We start from the raw sequence: 24,809 nt of genomic DNA, 5'->3' as shown, positions 1-24,809 counted from the left end.
CATACCAAAGATTATACATATTATGCACTTATTGTTTTCTATACTATTGCACAGAGGGTAGGCTATATTTCAGTTTGTATTTCAAATAGTTAGGTTTTGACTCAGTTATAAAAGGCACCAGGATGTAGTACTGCATCACCATATACAGTATATTTTCTCTATAGCTATGTTGTGTACATTTCCTTTAAACAAATGTTAGCGCAGTTTTTAAATATCTCTTGTAAGTTTTTTTGGCACGCTGTTACGTCTGTAAGTAGTCTAAACCCCTCTGTGAAAAGCACATTTTATATTGACGACAGTATACAGAAAGTTCACAAATTTTCAATTTTATTACTTAAAAAACAAACAAATATACATAAGAAATAATAAATATATATATAAAAAAATCAAAACGTTGTCCAGTATTACAAACAACTGTTACTGCAGAGAAAATTAATCAAAACGTTTTTGTTACCAGAAAGTTCAGCTGATGTTTGCTTGGACTTCGTCAAATCTCAGTTACTTGCCCATTCACTTAGGACAAGAATAAACGGACAGTTTCCAACAACTAAAAGAATGCTGACTCATATCTCAAAAAACTGTGGCTGAGTAAAGCTATTGTTCTATCTGTTAGTTCTGTGTTAAGTCACGTGGATCTAATGCCATTATATATTCACACCCTACAAAGATGGGTCTCCATTCAAAGAGCAGGAGATATGCATTCTAAAAACATGCAAGTCGTCTACGGTCCTTTGTTTTGAGTGGCTACTGGCTTTACAATACTTTTTGAGTAGGGCTTTCTGCCTCTTATTAACGGAAGCGAACGAAGCAGACCTTAAGTGTTGCAGCTGTTTCTAGAGCACCTTGCTGTTACAGCTGTCGAAAAATATAGATGAAAAATGACAGACACGAAACCGCACGTTTGCACAGCGTTGTTTCGGCGTGCGATAGCGTGTTGAATCGTCCTTGGATTAGGTACCTGTAGAGTTTGGCAAACAGAACGGCGTGGTTTGTGAGTGGCGGAGTTCTCTGTACAGTCGATAAAAAATAAAATAAAAAAAGAGTTGTCGCCTTGGGTCCTTTCCACCTACTTCACCCGCATCTGTTCAAAATCCATGTCGGTTTCTGTCCGTGCGGTGCGTTCCTCATCGGACGCGCGTATCAACCTTTTCACTCAATAAAAAATTTCAAAAGTGAAAAAATGCATTTCCTCCAGACCGCGAGCGACTGGTCCATCTGATTACGTTCTAATCTCAACAGATTCAAGAGACGTGAGTAGAAAGGGCCCAGTCATTCTGGAATGGAAATGTCAATAATCTTGAATAATCTTGGTCTTCTGTAACGGACTCTTAATTGAGTTACACAGTTTTCAGTTAACTTAATACGGTTTGTTCAGTAGCCTATATGTCCATTATGAATTCACTGAGTGTGCTTACAGTGGTTTATATATTTTTTCCAGTATGCTCACAAGGAACGTTTCTTGCTTAAACATTAAATAGAATTTCTATATCATACTGACTGACCAAGCTAAGACATGTTAAACTTGTTTTATTTATTTACATATGTGAAATTTATCTCGATGTTGAAAGAAACACCATATTAGTAGTGCAGTCCTAACATGCTTTGCGCATTTAGAATCTTGTGGCAATGAGTTCAGTTTGACCATTTTCAACACACATGCTCTTAATATTTCATAGCTAATTCTTAGTGTACGGTCTAGTGTATTTCCGGAGAGAGGTCCCCGGACAGTCTAGTTCGTCTTCCTGTATCTAAACACACGATGTTTTGTGGATGTTTTTTTCACCCCTGCAGAGAGAGACCGATGATGAAAGGTTGTCATGACAACAGTCACAGCCGTCCCGCTCACGGTAACACCCGACCTCGTCACATCACAACATCATAACACACAGGATACTTATTCAGTCTTTACAACATATTGTTAAAACTTTCATTACGAAAACAACTGCATACATCTTAATGACCCATTCGTACCATTCTGAACCTCTTAACACAAAAAAAACAAAATGTAGTACCTTCTCTTTCTAGTAAAACAAAGAAAAGAGAAAGGAAAAATAGGGATAATGTTCTTCAGTCGCTCTGGTAATTGGCCCTTTATGGGCTTAACAGACATACATTTAACAGCTGAAAAAAAAAATGGGGGCTTTCTTTAAGGCTTACAACAACCCAATTCATGCCTTCAATTCAAGAGGTGCTGAAGTGGTGAGCAGGGACTAACACCAAGAGATGCTATCTTGCTACAACCCCCCCCCCACACACACACACACACACACACACACACACTCCACCCTCGCCAAACAAACTAGACACACTACATCAGTAGAAATCGTCTAGACAAAATGAAAACGCATGTAGGAAGACTTATTTGTAGCAGTTAATACCGACAGAGTTATGTTATTGCTCACTGCGCTATCTTCTGGCATCTCCACGAGTCCACCAAGTTCTGCATGACTTCCTCTAATGACACATCGACTCAGCACTCATAACAACTGTGGCGCTCACGGTGTTGTGCTGCTTTCACCATCCATTCACTGGAGTCGGACTGCCCCTGGAGATCTACCCTCCTGTAGGGTTACACTCCAACCCTGCCCCTGGAGATCTACCCTCCTGTAGGGTTACACTGCAACCCTGCTCCTGGAGATCTACCCTCCTGTAGGGTTACACTCCAACCCTGCCCCTGGAGATCTACCCTCCTGTAGGGTTACACTCCAACCCCAGTTATATAGCTTATGAACCAGCTAATTATAAGAATCAGGTGTGCTGGATTAGGGTTGGGATGAAAATTGAGAGCAAAGTGTTTCCCAAGGAGCAGTTACACTACCCTGCACTAAAGCAACCGTACACAGGAACACAGATCTGATATTTTAGTAAGTTAATTATGTGGATGTCTTTCCGATTAAATCATTTTCACTTTTATTATTAAATGTTATTCACTTATTTAGATGGGTTTTCTTTCTGAAAAGTGGAGATGCCAGTTCATTCATTGACGTTCTGAGGGCAGAGAGTGTGTCGGAGAGTTCGGACACCGGGGAAAGAAAGAACTAACATCTCACTGCGCCTTTCAAACCAGGTTAGATGTCAATCAATCCCAATCAGGACAGAGGAGTTGCATTAATGGAGACTGGAGTATCGATCACCTGTACCACGGCACTAAACGGATCCATCGTCTCGGTGCTTAAGACAAGGCTCACACTATCCAGCTCTACTGAGCACTTCCTGTCAGCGACTCATGGTCAACCAATCAAAGTTCCACCTCTAACCTCCGTCCATCCTTCCCCACCCAACATGAGGGTGCGTTCTCCATGGCCCTGTGAAGATCTGAAGGGAGTGGATGGGTCTGAGCAACAAGGCCCGGTCCATGTAGCTAACCAGGCAGCTGGAGCCAGTCTTGGCCTGCTGCTACCTTGTCCCCATCACAGTCCTTTCAGATCTGAGGGGCCACTAAGGAGAGCCCTGCTGAGACCCCGATTCTCACACTGCCACCGTAACCATCCCTCTAACATGACTGGGCCTTGTTTGTTTTGTTTACAGAAAATCAACAGCTGTCAACGAAGATAATCAGATAAAAAGAGAATGAAAGAAAGCTGAAAAAAAAAAAAGAATTATCAACACTCATTCTAATAGAAACACAGTTCAGTTGCGAAACACTCCTTCATGACTGAACAACAATTCAAAGTGAGTGTTTTCATACTCAAGTTCAGTGGTTGATTAAAAAACACACATCTAAGTGCTTCATAGTCGCATGACAGATGAGTGAGCTGACTCAGCAGTAGCCGAGATCAGAGAAAAAGCTAACTCGCTATGCCAAAACGTTAACCAAAAGTGACTTTTTAGTACTGTGTTTGACTAAATGGCAACCGTTTACTTTTAGTCTTATAAAAAAGGACATCCCTACGAAAAATGCATCAGCCTTTTAAAATATGCAGCGCTTCAATATAAAGTGCTTCATCGTTATTTTATTTTTTTACAATTTCTTATTAAAATATTGTATTCCCTTGAGTGAAACCATAGTAAACATGTTACACATTGGTAAAAATAAACATTTTGGAATGTCTTTTTAAAAAGTCCCATTTGGTGATTTTGGTCAAGCTGAACTTGTTCCTGGAGCCTGGAAAAGCAAAGTTATTCACGTCTCATTAATCTGTTCACAGCAGCTCATGCAGTCACTGACAGTCTCTGGATGAAAGGATAGGATGAGTGAAAAAGATGAGTTGGAAATTGCTCTCGGATGCAGTTAGATGAAGTTAATGTAGAAGGAGATGGATGCGGAAGCCATGCAGTGGAGCAGTGAAGAGGTTAGTGTCCGATCTATCTTGAAACCAAAAGACTGAATGTTCTTTGAGAGAGGCAGGTAAGGGAAAACACAGTCCCATCCTTGAGTTCACTGTCGTTTCCCTCGAAAACATCAATCTGATCCTTCGCTTGACGCTTGTTAGCTTCCTGATTCTGCAGTTCTACAGTCGTCATCTAGTCTTTCATACAATTTCACAATTACCAGTCTGGGAAAACTGGGACTGTAGACATACTGTGTCTAGCCTTATATACATCACCAAACATGCAGCTCATCGCTTTCACTCTCTCTGATTCAACAGGATGGCTAAACGTCCAAGGGAACAGAACAGCTGTGCCATGGTGCCCCCTAGTCACCGTGGTAACTCCAGCTCATGCACCACTTTGTGTAATGCAGCTGCATGCTTGGAAGGCAGACGAGATGAGTCATAGCTCTCCACCTATTGGCCCCTGGCTCTGTTGATGTTTGTGGCCGGCGCCTCAAGGACGGGGGGCCCCTACCCCCCCCCCCCTACCCCCCCCCCCCCCACCAGTCTGACAGCTTATTATCTGCATCACTAGACACAGCCCCCTCTCATCCTAAAAGCACCATGGTGATGATAAGGCTGGAAGAGAAGAAACGCACCCTATACACAAAGGGGTCACAGTTCGCGGTTCAAGATAGTCGGGAAGTAACAGTGAAAAAACAAACAAATAAAAAGTAAAAATAAAAAGCAGTCATTAAAAAGCCCCAAAACCAAAAACACAAAAGGAAGTGAAATGAAAAATGCTGAAAGCAGTTTCGCTAGTGGAGTGGTGACTGCGCGGTGACTGCGCGGTGACTGCGCGGTGACTGCGCGGTGACTGCGCGGTGACTGCGCGGTGTTAGCATGCGCTAGCATGCGTCTGGCGGCGTGCTTCGGGGGGAGGGTTGGCATGCGGAGACGGAGGCGCTGGGCGAGGCAGGCGCGGGGCCGGGTTCTTGGAGGAGGGTGGCGAACAGGAAGAGCGTGGAGGTGGGCAGGTACACGCACAGGAAGATGACCATGTCCTCGGTCAGGCAGAGGACCAGGGCGCTGGGCTCCGACAGGGCCCAGTCCACCAGGACGCCCACCATCAGGTAGCACACGTGGAACCCCTGCTGGTCGTCCCACTCCCCGCCGCCTCCGTCCAAGCCCACGCCGGCGCCCGCCTCCCCGGCCCCGCCCCCTCCGCTGTCACTCACCATGGGTTTCATCTCCGCCCCCTCCGATACCACCTCTTTGGGCCGGCTCCTCCCACGCTCCACCACGCGCTCCAGCTTCCTGCTGTTCTCCACAAACTCCTGCAGGGGGCGGTAGAGAGCAGTTACAGACCACAACACAATGCAGCTGGGGCGTGGCTCTGGCTGAGGGGGGACGGGTGGTCCAGGTGGAGAGGAGCAGGACTGCATTCACCACATTTAAAAAGACTGAAAAACGTGAAGAACAGGCTCAATTCATTCAATATTTTTTTTCTCCTTTCTATCATCTCAACGCCAAGACTATCTTTGAAGTTTGTGGGTTTTTAACACGGAGGCAGATAACAGCTCAGCGTGAGCCTGTCTGAGCCCAGATCCCACTAAAGATGCTCATGGTAGTGAGCCAGATCAAACAAGACGCTCCACATATCTGCATATCTCCCCCCTCACCCCCTCACCCTCCACCTCCTCACCCCCTCAGTCCCTCACCCTCCACCTCCTCACCCCCTCAGTCCCTCACCCTCCACCTCCTCACTCCCTCACCCTCCACCTCCTCACCCCCACAGTCCCTCACCCTCCACCTCCTCACCCCCTCACTCCCTCACCCTCCACCTCCTCACCCCCTCACTCCCTCACCCTCCACCTCCTCACCCCCACACCCCGCCTTAGCTGACAGCGTATCTGAAGGGAACATCTGACGTTCCAAGAGAAAAGACTGTCAGACTCGTTTGACCGTCCTTGGGAGTTTTGGAAGCATGCAGGCAGCAGCCAGACTAGCAGAGGCAGAGATGCAAAGAAGAAATAAATAAGTTAGATGGATAGAGATAAACACATATAAATAGATAAAGACAGGCAGAGAGAGAGAAAGGGGGAACAAAGAGACAGATATACAGGCAGTCAGCACCTCACCATCAGGGCCTTGTCCATGTAGAACTCCCTCCCACCCTCCACCCTTTACCCTCCCTCTAACCCTCCAGCCTCACCATCAGGACCTTGTCCATGTAGAACTCCCTTCACCCCTCCACCCCTCCCTCTAACCCTCCACCCCTCCCTCCACCCTACCTACTTCCCTCCCTCTAACCCTCCACCCTACCTACTTCCCTCCACCCCTCCCTCTAACCCTTCACCCCTCCCTCCACCCTCCCTCTAACCCTCCACCCCTCCCTCCACCCCTCCCTCTAACCCTCCACCCCTCCCTCCACCCTCCCTACCTCCCTCCACCCTCCACCCCTCCCTATAACCCTCCACCCCTCCCTCCACCCTCCACCCCTCCCTATAACCCTCCAACCCTCCCTCCACCCTCCACCCCTCCCTCTAACCCTCCACCCTCCCTACCTCCCTCTAACCCTCCCCCCTCACCATCAGGGCCTTGTCCATGTAGAACTCCCTCCCCGGCGTGCCGTCGTTGTACTTGGTGTCGATGGCGAAGCACAGGAAGAGCACGTCCACCACGATCTCGAAGATGGACAGGAAGCAGTGGGCCACCAGGAAGGAGAACAGACACACGATGATGAGGGGCAGCACCCACTCTGCGTAGTCCCGCTGGTAGTTCAGCAGCAGCACGCCAGCGAAGGCCGTGGACGTCACGATCAGGACCTGGCGGGGTCACGGGGACAGTCGTTACCATTATGGATGTTCTACGTATCATTTTAGATTTTATTAGTATTATTATTATTTATTTTTTTACATTCGACACGAATGCTGACCCAGCATTTCACACGAGTTATTGAGCTTTTATGCCCACATGACCAGCATCCTTGTCACATGACCAGCTTCCTAGCCACACGACCAGCGCGCTCCTCACCTTGCCCAGGAAGAGAACGAAGTCGCCCACGGCGTTGATGGCCGCCACCCGCAGGGCATTCTCCACCAGGATGACGAAGGCATCGCGAGCAGATGTGCAGAAACTGGTGCTGTTGATGGCTGTGGCCGCGTACGCGTTCTACAGGAACAAGACCCACATTCAAGTCAACAAATAAATACATGTAGAGACTGGTGTTCCCACAGACCAGCTTGAGAATCTTTCAATCTTCAGCAGCACTTAAAATGTGTCCTGTCGCTTCTCCCCTCCCCTTCCGTCCTCTCCTCCCCTCCTCTCTCCTCCCCTCCCAGGTGACGGACAGAGAGAGAAGACTGTACCTGATTAAGATAGTTGAGGCACTTCTCCAGGCACCACAGACAGCAGATGCAGGTCTTCAGCATGCAGCGAGCACAAGCGTTCTCCTGAGAGGAGAAACAGAGAGGGTAAGAGAGGGAGAACTGGGAGGAGCTCTTGACAGCTAAGGGGCCACTCTGCCCTGGTTAGGGGGCCACACTGCCCTGGTTAAGGGGCCACACTGCCCTGGTTAAGGGGCCACACTGCCCTGGTTAAGGGGCCACACTGCCCTGGTTAGGGGGCCACACTGCCCTGGTTAAGGGGCCACTCTACCCTGGTTAGGGGGCCACTCTGCCCTGGTTAGGGGGCCACTCTGCCCTGGTTAGGGGACCACTCTGTCCTGGTTAGGGGGCCACACTGGTCTGGTTACAGTACCTTTCCTTTGAGCTGGTTGTGGATGTACATGAGGAGGAGGCGAGGGATCTTCACCAGGGTGATGATGAAGGAGCCTTTGGCCACCGTGCCAAGGTGGTACCTCACCAGGCGCAGCACCGAGGACAGGATGGGCGTGACCGGGAGGCGGCCCTTATCCCTGGGGGCGGGGCCAAGGGAGAGGGAGGAGGCAGGGGAGGAGCCAAGAGGGAGAAGGCAGGAGGTGAAGAGAGAGGGGCCAGAGAAAAGACAGTCCATAGAGGAAGAGGTGGAATTGGTAGATACGGTACATACGTCTATACGTTGCATTGCATGTCATGTGCAGTAAAGATCTAGCAGTCTACCTAGTAAAGTAGTATGTGAAATGTAGCTAGCAGTGTGTCTAGTGAAGTGTAGCTAGCAGTACCTGGTGAAGTGTAGCTAGCAGTGTACCTGGTGAAGTGTAGCTAGTAGTGTGTCTAGTGAAGTGTAGCTAGCAGTGTGTCTAGTGAAGTGTAACTAGCAGTCTGTCTAGTGAAGTGTAGCTAGTGTGTACCTAGTGAAGTGTAGCTAGCAGTACCTGGTGAAGTGTAGCTAGCAGTGTGTCTAGTGAAGTGTAGCTAGCAGTGTGTCTAGTGAAGTGTAGCTAGCAGTGTGTCTGGTGAAGTGTAGCTAGCAGTCTGTCTAGTGAAGTGTAGCTAGCAGTGTACCTGGTGAAGTGTAGCTAGCAGTGTACCTGGTGAAGTGTAGCTAGCAGTGTACCTGGTGAAGTGTAGTTAGTAGTGTGTCTAGTGAAGTGTAGTTAGTAGTGTGTCTAGTGAAGTGTAGCTAGCAGTGTGTCTAGTGAAGTGTAGCTAGCAGTGTGTCTAGTGAAGTGTAGCTAGCAGTGTGTCTAGTGAAGTGTAGCTAGCAGTGTGTCTAGTGAAGTGTAGCTAGCAGTGTGTCTAGTGAAGTGTAGCTAGCAGTGTGTCTAGTGAAGTGTAGCTAGCAGTACCTGGTGAAGTGTAGCTAGCAGTGTGTCTAGTGAAGTGTAGCTAGCAGTCTGTCTAGTGAAGTGTAGCTAGTGTGTACCTAGTGAAGTGTAGCTAGCAGTACCTGGTGAAGTGTAGCTAGCAGTGTGTCTAGTGAAGTGTAGCTAGCAGTGTGTCTGGTGAAGTGTAGCTAGCAGTGTACCTGGTGAAGTGTAGTTAGTAGTGTGTCTAGTGAAGTGTAGCTAGCAGTGTGTCTAGTGAAGTGTAGCTAGCAGTGTGTCTAGTGAAGTGTAGCTAGCAGTGTGTCTAGTGAAGTGTAGCTAGCAGTGTGTCTAGTGAAGTGTAGCTAGCAGTGTGTCTAGTGAAGTGTAGCTAGCAGTGTGTCTAGTGAAGTGTAGCTAGCAGTGTGTCTAGTGAAGTGTAGCTAGCAGTGTGTCTAGTGAAGTGTAGCTAGCAGTACCTGGTGAAGTGTAGCTAGCAGTGTGTCTAGTGAAGTGTAGCTAGCAGTCTGTCTAGTGAAGTGTAGCTAGTGTGTACCTAGTGAAGTGTAGCTAGCAGTACCTGGTGAAGTGTAGCTAGCAGTGTGTCTAGTGAAGTGTAGCTAGCAGTGTGTCTGGTGAAGTGTAGCTAGCAGTGTACCTGGTAAAGTGTAGCTAGCAGTGTACCTGGTGAAGTGTAGCTAGCAGTGTACCTAGTGAAGTGTAGCTAGCAGTGTGTCTAGTGAAGTGTAGCTAGCAGTGTACCTGGTGAAGTAGTATGTGACCACGGCCCCGGCCACGGTCATCTGCTGGCAGGCCAGGATGAACTCGCTGATCCAGATGAGGCCCACGGCGTGGTACCAGGTCAGGTACTGCAGCGCCCCCGTCAGGCGGAACTCTGTAAGGCCCGTCTCCTCGTTCTGGATCGGGTTCCCTGATGGGGGAGAGGGAGGGGGGAGCAGAGATTGGAATGTATATTTGATGTTCTGTGGTACTATGAATGTAACTTGGGTTCTGTGACGCTTTAAAAAAATTTTTTTAGTTTTAGTTAGTTTAATAATCGGTGAGCCTGAGGGCAGGTTGTTTAGGGACTGAATCCTCTAAAAACTCCCCGTAAATCCACATCCTGTTTGTGTTCCTGGTAGGACTGCATGTGTGCTCTCCTTTCACTCCTCCGGATTTTAGTCTATTCTTGATTCTTGTTCATCTCACCTCTTTTTGTCTCTTATTTCACACTCATTTTCATACTTTTCTATCCACCTTCCTGAGAATCCGCCACCCCCTTCCTCCTCCTGTGTTCTCCCCCTCACTGGCCCCATTTCCCCTCCCACCCCCATCCTCCACGCCACCCCACAGCCTCCGTCCTCCTCACCAGTGGTCCCAAGGAAGAGCAGCACCAGGATCCAGTAGAGCCAGAAGACCACCAGGGCCAGGAAGGTGCAGAAGGGCTGCAGGGTGAGCAGGGGCAGGTGGATGAACACCTTCCCAGCCACGTGGAACAGGGCGATGGTGAGGGCCACGCGCTTTCTCATGAAGAGCATCAGCAACAGCAGGATCACCTGGGGAGGGAGGGAGGGAGGTGTACAGGGGGGATTCAGATTACAGATTTCAGATCCTAGCATCCTCCCTCAGCGTGTCTGTATACTCACGGTGAAGACGGTGGCAGCGATGGCGTACACCAGCAGACCTTGGACGTTGTCCCTGGTCACCTCTTCTTCCTCTTTGTCCTCCTTGGTGGACGTGTTGTTGGCCGTTAACCGGTGGTCGATGTACAGCCACCACAGAACACTGGTGCCCGCTGAAGGCAGAAGCACGGAGACAGATCAAGACAAGAAAACAACTCTGGGAAAGCCAAGCTTGAACCGAACAGGAAGGGACGAGGTGGTGACAGGAAGTGACCTCACCCAGGGAGCCCAGCACCACAAGGGCGGTGAGGATCCAGACGAGCACGGCAGAGATGTAGCGGATGATAACCATCAGGATCATGGACAGAACTGCAACACAACACACACACGCACCATTACACACAGCAACACACACCCCATCAGCTTCCTAAGAGCACACCAGTCTCTACACTTATTTAACTTAATACAAACGATTGCAAACAGAAACACACAGATCAATACTCGAACACTCGACCCCCAGAGAAGAAGAAAGCAGAGGTAAGCTGATCACCATAATCATAAAAAAAAGGTAAAAAACAAAACAAAAAAAACAGCAAAAGCTAAATATTGACCTTAAAACCAACACCAGCTTCACTAAATCACCTAGACCACCCGAGCCCTTCAACAGACTTCCCAGAACATGTCAGTGACCCGGGGTCTGTCCTTCCCTCCAAACACAAACACTGCTGCGCCACGCAGCCTGAGGGAAGCTCGGAGATGTGATGACTCTGCTTTATTTTCTCCTCAGCTCTGCATTTTCAGACGTTACAGCATGTGCTGACACCTCTCCGAGGCGTCCGGAGAGACAGGCACGAGAGCAGGACCAGCCAGGCCTGTCCCACAGCTGCCCCGACAGCATTCATATCAGATGCTCCTTTAAAAAGGTAACAGCTCAGCCAACTCAGTCAACTGAAGAGGATTATCATGCAATGCAGGTTCTCACAACAAAACTGCATTCAAATACACCCCAACTGTAAATGTAAATATTGTTGAGCACAAAGGTTTTTTTGTTGTTGTTGGAACGGAACCCCTTAAAATCTCCCATGAATCCCCCATCCTGGTTCTGAGTGAAGGCGCATGTTGATGAGGTCATCACCTAGCGCCAGCAGACAGAGGCCCACGATGATCTCCTTGCTGGCCATCACGCCCGCGATCAGCCTGTGCAGCATGCTGTTGTCACTCACGAAGGTCACCACCGCCTCGGCAAACTTGGCGTAGCAGGAGATGTCCACTGGCGTGCAGCGGTTGAACACGGGCAACGCTTTGCTGTGATAGGATGAGAGGGAGGGCTCAAGGGTCAAAGGTCACGACGTAAGGTACGCAGGGAGATGGGGCAGGAAGTGGTGGGGTGGTTGGGGGAGACAGGGCAGGGAATGTATCCCTAACTCAGAGGAATATAGGGGTTGGGACAGTCCATTGTGTTAATCATGGGGAACACAGGAGCGTTCGTTTCAATTCAGGGATCCTCCTACCTGGGTGGGACTGGAAGTTTAGGACATTTGTCGAATCTGTCAGGATGTCCTGGGTATTTATGACCGGCCAGTTCATAGGAACACAGCTCAGACCCTGAGACAGAAACCACAGACAGAAGGAGGAGAATGAACAACAATAGCAAAAAAAATACAAAATAATACAAAATAAAATAAAAGATATTCAAATACGCTTTTTGTACGTTGCTTTGAATAAAAGCATCTGCTTCATCAAAAAAATGATAATGTTTATCATTTTTTGTTTGTTGCTTTTTCTGCTTTGTTGGATAGTGACAGTTTAAGAAAGACTGGAAAGCCAGGGGGAGAGAGAAGGCCTGTCATGTGTATTCTGGGTGTATTCTGATGTAAACCCCGCCATGTCTGTGAAAAAGCAGTAATCTGCAGAAACCACGAGCGCCAAACCGAGTACAGTGAGTTACAATCCGCATCTCAGTCCATCTGGCAGTAGACATGGTGGCAGGGGTGAAGGATGGGCTAGGCTGGCACAAAACAATGGCATCCATACAGTCAGGCGAGGTACCGGGCTTAATGGTGTCTTTGTTAATTTAGTTCGCTCTACACATGTGCCAAGGTGCCCTCAGAGCCAGACAGCAAGACTGTGTGTGTGTGTGTGGGTGTTACTGTGTGTGTACAATATGTATGTGTGTGTGTGTTAATGTATGCGTGTCTCTGTGTTGACAATGTGTGTGTGTTTGTGTGTACAGTAAGTGTATGTCTGTGTGTGTATTTCTCTGTGTGTGTGTGTTTGTGTGTGTGTGTGGTGAATGAAAGGACAGTATTAAGGGACGATGGCACGCCAGGTCACGGACATGTCACTCTTTGTGTGGAAAGCATTTGTCGTCCCCGAGGAAGGCAGTCAGTGATTCACTGTCATGACGTAGGGGTTAGTCTCTGTAGCAATGTCCTACTGTTGAAAATGAGACATTCCCTTATGATCTCTGCTTTACTGAACTTCAGTTCTATAACAATACTTCTAGTACACTACTATTAACTTATATATCTCATATACTGTTGGAATGAAAGATAAGAATTTCAGGAAAAGTAGTTGCGTTTTTGTTTACTGTTGGCTAAAGGCTAAAAGAGAAGTAATAGCAAGGTGATGTCATTAACTAAGTAATATTAATAGCTAGAAAATATCAAAGTAATAGCTCATTAATTGTAATAACTAGGTAGGTCTTATACAAATGGCTAGGTAACAGCTAAGTAATATTAAGCTAGATAATAGCTAAGTGGTAGCTAATTACGGCGGTTTACGCTACACTCACCATTTTGCATTGCAAACCTCTTCAGGTGGTCGTAGGTCTTCATCTCTTCATAGGGACACAGAGAGACACACAGGGCCATGGATTTGATCTTTCTCTGCACTATGTCGATGTTACAGGGATCCAGGAAGAACACATACCTATAGACCAAAACAAACAGACAGCACACTAGTAGCAGCGAACGGAACACAGACCACGCCAAACATGGGAAACACTGATAACCTGTTCATTTACAGACACTTTCATCCAAAGCCATGTACAGATGGGGATTTGAACCTGGAAACCTGGGACCTTTGCAATCAGACGTTCTGTCACTGAGTTATACATCTCAAAAGACAGGTACACCGCCTGCCATTCATAACAGGCGGGAACTGGATGATATCTACGGTACTCAACACATTTTTGTCTAGACGGTGATCTGGAAACTTTCTCTGTCAAGTAACTTGCGAAAATCAGCAGCCTTTCTTTTTACAATACAAGAAGGGATTTTAAACGGCAAACTATTGACCCGCAGTCAGGTGCCCTAACCACTCAGCTAGAGCTATAAAGCAGAGACTGTTTCCGAACGCAACGAGGAGGGAAAAGTCAGCACAAAACCAGAGCGTAGGCCTCTCACAAGACCTGGTCCTGGTCGAGCCAGTCTGCTGATCTGGAACGCCATCGCTCTCCCGAACCACAACACCTCATTCACTGAGACACGCCAAAAAAAAACATGTGGTGGGCGGGAAACTTTGGCGGAGGTTGTTGGAACTCGCCCATCCGACTTGGCAGGCGGAGAGGGGAAGGAAACAAGAGCATTTTTCAAATTGTTCACAATGGTCCATCAGCCTGTCCTCATTTTATATACTTAGGGAGACGTGCGTCCACGTTTGACACACACGCAGACACACACACACATATGAAACACACACACACACACACATATGAAACACACACACACACACATGAAGCACATACGAGACCCACACAAACACGAGCCAAACACACAGACACACAAACAGATAAATGCATCCAGCACAGGTCTGCACGCACAAACACACACCTCATTGTCCCGTGTGTCCGTAACATACAGTCTAGCAGACAAGACACAGAGCAGGCAGTGAACAGAGCTGTCTACATGATGACACACTGAATCACTGCCACTGCTGATGACAATAGACAAAACAGCCTCACAAACAGCCTTCCACCCGTCTGCCTTGGTCACAGGTGAACACGCCCTGGCAGAGAGACAGGCCACTCAGACCAGCACCACAACGGCATCCAGACACGCTACATCACAAGTCCGGCTCTCGTTCCAGACGGGAGGAGTTTAAGGGAAAACAGGAAGTAAGGAGGAGAAGATCTTTACTGGGAGAGAGGAGTGGGGGCAGCACTGTGCCTGATACTGGACCGCCCGGGGCTGGCAGATCTGATATTACACAACCGTATACATACCCACACATAAAAACGATATACACACCTACCCACACAGACAACTACACTAGCATTTACACTCACACACACACGCACACAACACTGCGATACACACCTACACCAACACTAACATACACACAACACATCTACCCATACAGACAACTACACTAGTACTCATACACATATGATTTTGTTCCTGGTATGTTTGGCATGCCCTTGGCATGTTGCTGGTATGTTCTTGGTATGGTAGGGTCACTTTAAGATATCAAGTATCAACCAGCCAGACTCGGTTTTGGGTGATCGTGTTGTCGTGGTGACACCAGCCTCCCTCAGACTGGGCGACTGGAGGGAATGTCTCTGTGTCAGCCCTTGGCCCTTACCCCTCCTGTTTCCCTGAAGCAGACTCTGGCTTCACAGCATGGGGCATGGGAGCTGGGAGCTTACTCCAGTGACTTACTTTAAACTGAGCCGTCTGGACTGTTTGAAGCACAACCTCGTCTCAGCTGAAGTAGTGGCACCCTGAACACCATGGGAACACTGCTGATTTCCTCATAGAAGGGCAAAAGGGGTATTTTAACCATAGTTATATTCTGCTGCCTAATGACCGGATAATGCAGATACATCAAATGACAGCTGAAGAGAGTGGGAAGGAAAAGGAGGAGGGGATCTGGAGAGGTAAAGTAAGTGAGTGGACTAGGGGAGAGAGAGAGAGAGAGAGAGAGAGAGAGAGAGAGAGAGAGAGAGAGAGAGAGAGAGAGAGAGAGAGAGAGAGAGAGAGAGAGAGAGAGAGAGAGAGAGAGAGAGAGAGAGAGAGAGAGAGAGAGAGAGAGAGAGAGAGAGGACCATGGGAGGTAGAGAAAGGGAGAGGATTGACAGCTCTGTAGTCCTTAATTAAATCCCATGACAGTTGAATTCTTCAGCATCAGGTGGTGAGTGCTCACGGCAAACCCTAGAAGTCAATACCTCACACCCTCTCCTAGCCACAGAGGGTGTGTGTGTGTGTGTAGGGCCTTGACTGGTAAAGAAACCTTAAACACACTACGCCAACCACACACAAACCCACCAGCACCGACCTGCTAATCCACAAGGATCGAGAATGTGTGTGTGTGTGTGTGTGTGTGTGTGTGCCATTAATAGTTAATCCTTGTGAGACCTGTCAAAGTGCAGTAATGACCACATAACTGCCTGCTAATGCGGTGCTCATGAATCAGAGAAGCTAGCCTGGTGACCCCAACAGATCCATAGCACCTATGGAAACACTGCTGTGGATGAAAGAACATACATCTGCCACTCTTCATGCACGCTGGGCGAAGACCCGAACAGACATGGCGTATATACGTCGTAGAGTTATTAGCAAGAGGAGTGAATCTGTCATTAAAATGTGATCACCACCCTGTGAGACCGACTGGAGAAATAGAGAGTGTTATGTACTGTTCAGGCAAGCAATGTGCTGTATGAGTGTCTCGCTTCACTCTGCTGGGTACATCAGCATGTTTGCATCCTCCTCTCAAGAGCAGAGAGACAGGTATTATGTCCAGGCTGCATTGGTATAAATAACAGCTGGGAAAACACATTCACTTCCAAGAAACCAACGACCGAAAACGTCATTTAAAAAAAGATGAGAAATGTCTGATGTGACCACACCGCATTTAGCTGACTCTCCAAACAGCTCATGAACTTTCAATTTAAAATCCCTTTTCTTCTCTCCTCTCACTCCTCTCTCAACCTGAAGAAATAAATTAGCATGAGAGGGGGGTGGTGACTTCAGTGTGTGGCACTAGCCAAGCATTAAACGCACATTAGGAAATCTAACAGGGAGGTGGAGGGAACCTTTTTCCGGATATGCAAATGCACCAGACGGGAATACCTGTCTACCTCAGGGAACCCACACAGAGTAGCAAGTGTGTGTCAGTTGGTTTACCTCGTCTGCATGTCCTTAGCAAAGTATCCAAGAAAGTATCCAAGGTCTTTCATTATTCACAGGCACCTTGGCTTGAATCCGACTTCGACTTTGCGTTCTATTCATCCGTTGAGCGCAGTTGATGTAGGTAACGTGAATGGCTTTAGCTCAGCGGAAGAGCGTTTGACTGCTGATCAAGAGGTCTCAGGACCAAATCCTCCCCTGTACGTCTGCTGAACGACCACACCGCTGTTACTGTGGCCTCTTATTTGTCGGTTAAAAAAGGTCCTGTGAGCATGAGGTTTAACACAATACTAGAGATGCAGTATTCTATGTGCCACTGGCATCAATTGTAATCATAACTTTACACCCGGTGTCATCGTTGACCAGCACCCTAGTGGAATAAATGGCTACTGGTTGCTGATGACCATAACACATAACCTCAAAAAGTGAAAACCACTGTGAAGCCAAACCAAATCAACATTTATTTGCACAGTCCTTTTAACAAGCAATGTCACAGAGGGCTTCACATTTACCCACAGATCAGCACCTATGACAGACTCCAAAACCCAGCTATAAACACTAAGGTAGATAGGTTGACAAGAGAGAGAGAGAGAGAGAGAGAGAGAGATTGATATGAGAGAGAGAGACCTTGATATGACAGAGCGAGAGAGAGCTTGATATGACAGAGAGCGAGCGAGAGAAAGAGACAGAAATAAAAACTCACTTTTTGTCCGTCTGATCGAGGCCGCTCAACCGGACTCCTTCGATCTGCTCGTTGCGCTGGCCGCACGTGTTCCCATAGCTGTCATACCCAAAGACGAGGCGTGAGGCTCCCCCAGACACGATGGTGAACCCACAGATGCTTCCCTGAGGAGGGAGGACAGGCCTTTAGCTTTCAAGGAGGCGTCAGGACCAGGGTCCAACTCACCCAGGGGGGGACTGCACAGACACACGCCACCATAGTGGATTCACATCCAATAGTTACGTCCACAATGGAAGGTAGTGTTGTTATGAATGAATTCAATCAATTGAATGCTTAAGGTAGCATAAACTGACCCCAAATCACCAAGTAGCCTATTCATGACTCTCAGTTAATGGAAGTCGGGCTATGTGATCATATCTTCAGATGAAAAGTAGTGTCACTTTGAGACATTTAAGTATGGACAAATTGGTGATGTTCCAGTTATATGCTAGGATGACTCCCTGGTTGAGACGGTACAAAGACTAGCAAACCAAAACAGGTGCCACTGGTTGGGTAAAACAAGAGGTCAGACATGTTTATTTGTCCTAATTAGTTGTGTAGATTATTTTGTACACACAGATGTGATTCCAGGGCAATAGTTTGGATATGTATTTTGTGTATGTTTGATATATGTTATCGTTATAGGTTGTCCCATATTTCTCGCTTACCATGCCGACGCAGAACACAGTGAACAAAAGAAACCACGGCAGATCCGTGCAACTTCGATCCTCTAAAGGTTTCCATTCTCTCTTTGTCCTCTAGAAAAGAAAACGAACATTGTTTTAGACCACAACTCACAACCTTTTATAACAAAAACGGTATGATACAGAATACCTGTATCATTTATCCAATTTCTCTTTTTAAAGCCCTCATTATGCCCCATTACCTACCTACCGCAACGAGGCTTTCTTTAAGATAAGCTTTACCCCTCGCAATTTCACATTTTAATTATTTCACATGGGCTACTCCTTGGTGTTGAACGTTATTGTGGTATAGACTATGACATGAAATGATTTTCTTTGTAAACAAAACGATTCTAATCCTACACCCAGATATAAGAGGCGGTGAGGTTTGTTTACAAGATGTAACAGCACCGAAGAGCTATTTATGGTTGCCTCTATAGACAACCAGCGGGCTTGCAAATAGCGGGCTAAGGGGTGCTAAACATCGGAGGCAGAACATCAAAACGGTTACAAATTGCTCCGTTTCAGTTATCCGGTATATTAGCCTACATAAATAAATATGTTTGCTTGTCGGGTTCATAGGACAAATAATAGGATTATACAAACCCCTACGCGGATGTCGGCTATGGTCTCAGGATAGACTATCTAATCTGGCGACGGAGCTATGAATTGTTATTGTATGACTGCGTTCGCAACATATTATCATTGTAACAATTGACATAGTCAATACAAAATTGCTGCACGTATCAACAATGTAGCCTACACGCAATCACATTCGGGTGGAGGAAACCGTTATCTTACCTCTGTACTACCGCAGCATCCCATTGCAGGCAAGGGTTAGATTTGCGAAGAGCTCAACGCTACACCACAAGAAAACAATAACCCAAACTTGCAGGGAGTTGACGGTGTGAGTTTACCCTGCATGAATTGCGTAGCACCGAACTAAACGATGTGTATATTAGAAAAGGTGTACAATAACCGAATCCCATGGGAAATGCATGCTAATTCCTGTCTCCTTCCTCCAGGTAGCCTACAAGGGATTAATACTTCAGGATTTATCGCGCCACACTTCCTGGTGGATTGTGCAGGTGCTGCCGGAAAAGGGATGTAGCATCCATCCATCTCATTGAGCCTGCGCATTTGGTACCCGACCAGATGGGGGAATGGCGGGACTTCGGTGGGGCCCGCGACATCCAAACCTACGGTGTCTTGATCGGAATTCACTGAAAACGCAACTTTAAACAGATGCTTTGGCGCTGCTAGCCTATAGCCTATTCATTATAGGACTATACCTTTCAATCGTGTGGTTTAAATAATACATTACAATTTGTATTTATTATAAAGTTAACTTAAGGAACTTGAGGTTAATTAGGCCTTCGTCAAGTAAAATGCAGTCTTTAACTAGGCCTATAGTAGCCTTTCCCAAACAGGCTATAGCATATCGACGGGGTTTGATCCTCGCTGAAAGGTAGGCTTATATATATATTTATCAGGTTTAAATACCTCATCACTTTGATTACATTTTCCATTTTCATTTTTTTTAAGGCGTGTTAGCTTATTTATTTAGGCCTATGTAAACTATTAAGAACTCCAATAACAATAACAACAATGCTAGTCTATGGAACTACAACTTTGAATCTAACCCTATGTTTTCACAATTAAAGTATTTGGAAAAGAAGCCAGAGACAATTCAAACATCAAACCAATCAACAAATCAAACTCATTAAGCTCAATAAAATATATCTAAGGTTATTTTTATCGTCTGGACTTAGCTCAAAACTGTCGTTAAAATGATCCACCTTTTTCCGGAGCCTGACTTGTTGCGAGCTCGTTGACAGATTTGACAGCCTCTTCTGTTCGACCATCTTCGGGGCTGTCCAACATGCTGTGTGAGGCTCAGCGGGACCAGAGATGCCCGTACGAGGGAAGAGAGGATCTTTGTTCCATTGTTTTCAGTTGTACCAGGGAGAGAGTGAGCATGTGTGTGTATGACACTGTGTGTGTGTATATGTGTGTGTGTATACGTGTGTGTGTATGTGTGTGTGTGTGTACTGCATTTGTTTGTGTTGCGTAGCCTACAGTAGGTGTGTGTTAAACTCAATTAAAATGTGATGCCACTACATAGGCCTAGTCGTTTGATGCCATGTCGCAAGAATGTAATCGTTCAAAAAGACCTAGTGTTATGTTGTGCACATGACAATAAATCACTTTGACTTGACCTTGACTTTGTTGTTTGCTAGAGAGAGAGAGAGAGAGAGAGAGAGAGATTCCATGGCTAACAGTGATCAGTAGCAGGGCCGGCCCAACCCAATAAACAAACTTAACATTTGTTTAGGGCCCCGAACCAGTCGCGGGGCCCAGAATTTATTTTATTTTTTAAAGCAATTTAAAGGGGCCCCTACACTATTTTTGTTTAGGGCCCCACAAACCCAAGGCCCGGCCCTAATCAGTAGGCTAAATTATTACTGTGTTTATGACACCTTGCTACTTTAAAGAACATATACAGAAAAAAAGTGTAAGATTAGTCGAGGATAATAATGATAAAATCCTTCCGTTTTGTGTTATCAGCAGTTAGGAGTCTTTGTTATATTCTAGTCTAAAACTTAGCGCTAGTCGTTTCGGCCAGTAGAGGGCAGTCACAGATTGCAAGCCGGAGAAGTTAGTAGCCGACCAACTCTGAGAAGAGTAAGATGTCAGGCGAGGCCAGAGAGCTGAAGGGAACGACGGCTCTGAAGTGTAGATATTGACACATTCTTCAAGCCTAATGTCTTAATTAAAAATGAATGTTTTAGGGAGTTGAACAATGAAGCCTTTGAGTAGCTATAGTGACGTTATCGTATTACTTGGATGAACATGTTACAGAAAAGCCATCCTCAGTCACCACCCATGTCAATATCTGTCCAGAAAATAAAAATATAGTTTGCCTTTTGACCCAGTTATGTCAGCTAAATGTGTTTGTGTCAACGGCCATGCATGTATCGGAGAGATTGCATTTGGCCTTTAACTCTCTTTTGCATCTGTTGCTGAATATCGTAATTTTTTGCCGTGTGGGCAAATTTAATGTTATTGGCCCAATGTTTCATCAAGCGTTGACTGGCGGTGAGTTCATCGTCATTTTTAAGGAACTCTTACGATTTTATTGCCTGTGTTCAGAAATGATCAGATTTGTGCGCATTGGGCCTTGCAATTCAACACATCTGTTACACAATTTATTTTCCTTTACATTGCAGTTTAGAGAGAAGAAGAAAAAAATTTTGGACAGGAGAAATCCCCGACCTCTGGGTTGATGACGTCACTTTACCTTTCACCTATTTGTTTCAGAAGACAATCCTGGAAAGGTGACGAGAAAAACCTTTTCACTGGATCGGTCACGAATTCGTGACAGCCGGCTTAAAGGATTTAAGAGCGAGCTAATTGAACAGGTCAACACTGATAGCCTACTCTTGATGATGCAGCTTACAAGCTTCAAATATGAATTTATTGAAATAAAGTTTATTTTACCTATAGTTACTTCACAGACAGATAAGTAGGCTATCTTGAAACCACAAATGTACACACTCAAAAATGTAGGCATACTATATAGATCTACTCTATAGACACACGGTTGCACCGATCTAGATGTTCGCTGCGTCTTCCACAAAGTGGGACCATGCCTCGCCACTCAATCTTTCAATGGTTATACTCGAACATTTTACTCTGTTTAAAACAAAGAACTACAATACCCAACAGCAGAGGATCAAATTAATTCTGATCCTTAAAGGGATAGTTCGCCAAAATTAAGTGATTTCCCCTGTAGACCCATTTTGATGACTCAAGATGAGTAAAGTCATTACAAAAGTTAGGCTATAGGATTCGGGTTAACCGAGCCAATTAATATCTGGAAATGACATTTTATTGTTTATTATACATAGGGCTAGCCTACTTTTTGTTGTGTCATGGACTTGCATTTATTAATTAATTTGAATGTAGGCCTAGGCTTCCACTTCATTTATTTCGTAAGATTACAACACAACAATACTAGGCTATCCTATAAATTACCAAATAGGCCTAAAGTAGGCTACTTTTGATGTAGTGTCCATTCTGTGTAAACTAGATAGATTTTCGCTATAGGCTAAGTGCATGGATATGTGGCCTGTCTCTTGTTCCAGATGTTTCTGTGTGGGGTCTGGAGACCAAGAGATGTCCCTTTAAGAGCTGTTTTGAGTCCGCACGTGCTCCACCGGGGGGGCTTTTAAACCACTGTATTCTTCTTGACCGAAAGTAACCTCGGTTCCCCCAGCGGATGTAGCCAAATGTTGTCCCTATATTATAAATTCTTGTCTAAATCCAGATGAGGAGGATTCCGCCGTGGAGACTGCGCTACCTGTGTGACAAGCGGAGTCCAAGAAACATCAAAAGTGTAGCCTAGGTGTGGCGAATCTTGGAAAGAAAAAATTATTCATGTTCAAAGAGACTGCATTTCGTGTCAAAGGAAAGTAGGTAAGAAAATAGTTTAGACGATATACCATTCATTGTCCCGTTGTTCGCAGCGTCGCCTGTATCCCTATTTAATCCTCGTGTAAAACGGAATTTGACTGCTACTACATTTTGAAGTAGCTACAAGTTATAGGCCTATTGATTATTATTTGTTTTGCTTACTGGACAACATGATGATCAAGTAGCCTCCAGGTTTACATTTACAAGAAGATTATTTTGTTATTGATTAGACTTTTTTGAAGATGGAGGGGAAACAATTATCAAAGTGAACTTCAAAACCACATGCATCGGTGTGTAGATTACAATACAATTTGACATTGCTAATTAATGAGTCGTATCGTTGTGTGCAGAATATAATTGGGTGTTGAGATGGGGTTTAAATTTGTTTAAAACAGTTTTGACAGTTCGAACAAATACAATTTGATATGATTTAGACAAGGCGTCAATCGGTTATTCATAAAAATAATGTAGTCTGTATATTAAATACATAGCGAATTTTCTGTAAAGTTGGCTACCTAGTTTATATAAAACGGTGGTTCCTTCAAACACCGATGGAGGCGCCAATATAGGTGTTTGGAAAGCATGCTGGTTCGTCGTTTTCTTAATTCATCGAAGGTGACGATTTACAGAAAGTTCTCTATTAAACCATTATGGGTTTTAAACATAACGGTGCTTTTTGTGTAGTATTATCTCATCTAGAGCTTAATGGTCGAGTAGTGCCAGCCTATGAAGGTTGGAGTATAAACTCATAGCCTGTCTAATGCTGTTTAAGTATTGAGCAAGTACTGATGTCTCATGATTTAATCAATTGATAAACATGATTGATTTAATCATGACCTTACATTTACAGGGCTAAAGGGCCTTGCTTTCTCGAAACAATGTTGATTGAAATAAATAAAAAAACAACCGCGGCCGTATAAATCAAACGCATGCTGTAATTTACACATTTCCCATTTGTAGCGTGCATCAGATCAAAGGACCAGTGTCTTTGTCCTCGTTGTCAGTGTCAATGGCCTCTTTTAACGTCACGGTCCTAGTCTAGTCACGCTACCTCGGCTCATTTCTTCACTCATTTCTTCGGAAGCGACACCTAATGAAGTCGAGAGACGCTAGCTCGCATGTGTATTAGCCTACAGTCCTCGTTGGAAGGACCGGGAGAGGATAAGAAGTGATCTTGTCAGCTCTTGATAATGTGACCTTTCACCCTGTACCTTTGAGCTGTGTGCTGGCTGAACTCACCGATGCCTTTTTACCCAGCCTCACCGGAGCCCGTGTCATTTCAGTTGAGACCCGGAGCTGAAGGACGTTCGAAGGAAAAGAGTCCTGGAGTAGAGATGTCCATCTCAACTCAGCTGGGCTTGCTGTTGTGGAAGAACTTTACCTACAGAAGAAGACAAACGGTAAGGAGTAGGCCTATTGTGTTTTTTTCTTTTTTTTACTGAGTATTAATCACCATGAAGTTTTTTTTTTTTTTTTTTTCATATGATTTATGTCACTTTGATACAACATTAAACTTTTAAAATAAACTGTTAGTTAATGCTGAGCCATTTTTTAATCAATTTTTATTCTGAAAGGTGCGTACCAATCAAATCATTTTTGTACCATAGATACACTTACTGTACAATAGTGCTTCCATTTCCATAACGGCAAATACACTTTACAGACGTATATGCTTGATAAGATGACAACTGCTTTGACTAACTAGCTGAAAGATGACCCTTTTCATCCCATGGTTGAATTTGTGTGTGGGTAGATTCACTGCTATCAGAAAGACAAGAGACATCCGGTGATAGTATAGCATGGCTAGAACAGCCAGCTATCTTGGTGTCCCTTGTTGCGTTGTTCTCCAGAAAGTCTGTGTCGTGGATTTGTGGGCGACCAAGCCCCCTCTCCTCACAGCTACCCGTAACCCCATGATCATTCCGTAAACAGAGATGACCTCACTCTGGCTGGGATTGAAAATGTTGCATTTGTTATTTCGGTATCCGCGCTGGTCGTATCGATCTTTTGAGCATGCATTATGGATGAGTCCATAGTAATAAATAAAGAGATGAGCTGTGTCCTGTCAGGGCGGGTCATGGCAGACCTACAAGGTTGGGATGCTGCTGTTAAAAGGTTAGGCATTAACATTGAGCTGCATTTATAGGAAAGTTGTGGGGGGGGGGGGGGGGGCATGTGTAGTAATGGTTTCCATTTGTCTTCACTGTAAATGCTGACTAACTGTCTGCGCCTGTGC

General features: G+C 45.7%; 2 protein-coding genes across 5 annotated transcripts in view; one reads left to right on the top strand and one right to left on the bottom strand.

Annotated features, from left to right (window-relative positions):
* Window positions 1-310: 310 nt before the first annotated feature.
* On the bottom strand, window positions 311-24,501 carry slc44a1b (solute carrier family 44 member 1b). 3 transcript variants are annotated; one of them, XM_084699276.1, is made up of 17 exons: window positions 24,191-24,501; window positions 23,813-23,954; window positions 18,083-18,172; window positions 17,397-17,539; window positions 13,360-13,496; window positions 12,077-12,170; window positions 11,701-11,870; window positions 10,845-10,934; window positions 10,590-10,738; window positions 10,313-10,499; window positions 9,706-9,874; window positions 8,016-8,172; window positions 7,625-7,708; window positions 7,290-7,427; window positions 6,845-7,081; window positions 5,492-5,590; window positions 311-4,105 (listed from the first exon to the last, which is right to left on the bottom strand). In XM_084699276.1, exons 2-17 carry the CDS (start codon window positions 23,849-23,851, stop codon window positions 4,082-4,084), a joined length of 2,007 nt encoding a protein of 668 aa, XP_084555402.1. In that variant the 5' UTR covers window positions 23,852-23,954; window positions 24,191-24,501; the 3' UTR covers window positions 311-4,081. The 3 variants fall into 3 exon arrangements, with proteins under 3 accessions (XP_084555402.1, XP_084555339.1, XP_084555476.1); XM_084699213.1 differs by lacking the exons at window positions 23,813-23,954; window positions 24,191-24,501 and adding an exon at window positions 19,897-20,394; XM_084699350.1 differs by lacking the exons at window positions 23,813-23,954; window positions 24,191-24,501 and adding an exon at window positions 18,899-19,184.
* Window positions 22,432-24,809, top strand: part of abca1b (ATP-binding cassette, sub-family A (ABC1), member 1B) — a 36,500-nt gene continuing 34,122 nt past the window's right edge. The window contains exons 1-2 of one of the 2 annotated variants that reach the window (XM_084699203.1): window positions 22,432-22,576; window positions 23,857-23,973. In XM_084699203.1, the coding sequence (XP_084555329.1) occupies window positions 23,908-23,973 (66 nt within the window). In that variant the 5' untranslated portion in view covers window positions 22,432-22,576; window positions 23,857-23,907. Of the gene's footprint in view, window positions 22,577-23,695; window positions 23,974-24,809 lie in introns of those variants that run through there. The other variant, XM_084699202.1, reaches the window with a different exon arrangement.

The sequence above is a fragment of the Hypomesus nipponensis genome, chromosome 1 (assembly GCF_054491055.1).
Source record: "Hypomesus nipponensis isolate SF chromosome 1, ASM5449105v1, whole genome shotgun sequence".
In the NCBI taxonomy this organism is placed as follows: Eukaryota; Metazoa; Chordata; class Actinopteri; order Osmeriformes; family Osmeridae; genus Hypomesus; species Hypomesus nipponensis.
This window is presented reverse-complemented; position numbering and strand designations above follow the sequence as displayed.

What these genes read in the sequence shown, in the direction of transcription:
- slc44a1b (XM_084699213.1), bottom strand. Translation starts at nt 19,962, where the DNA reads ATGGTCGAACAGAAGAGGCTGTCAAATCTGTCAACGAGCTCGCAACAA. An exon ending in CTGTGTTCTGCGTCGGCATG is followed by an intron (nt 17,540 to 18,082) that starts GTAAGCGAGAAA and finishes CTCCCTCCTCAG; the next exon opens with GGAAGCATCTGTGGGTTCAC. An exon ending in GCCTCAACTATCTTAATCAG is followed by an intron (nt 7,428 to 7,624) that starts GTACAGTCTTCT and finishes TTGTTCCTGTAG; the next exon opens with AACGCGTACGCGGCCACAGC.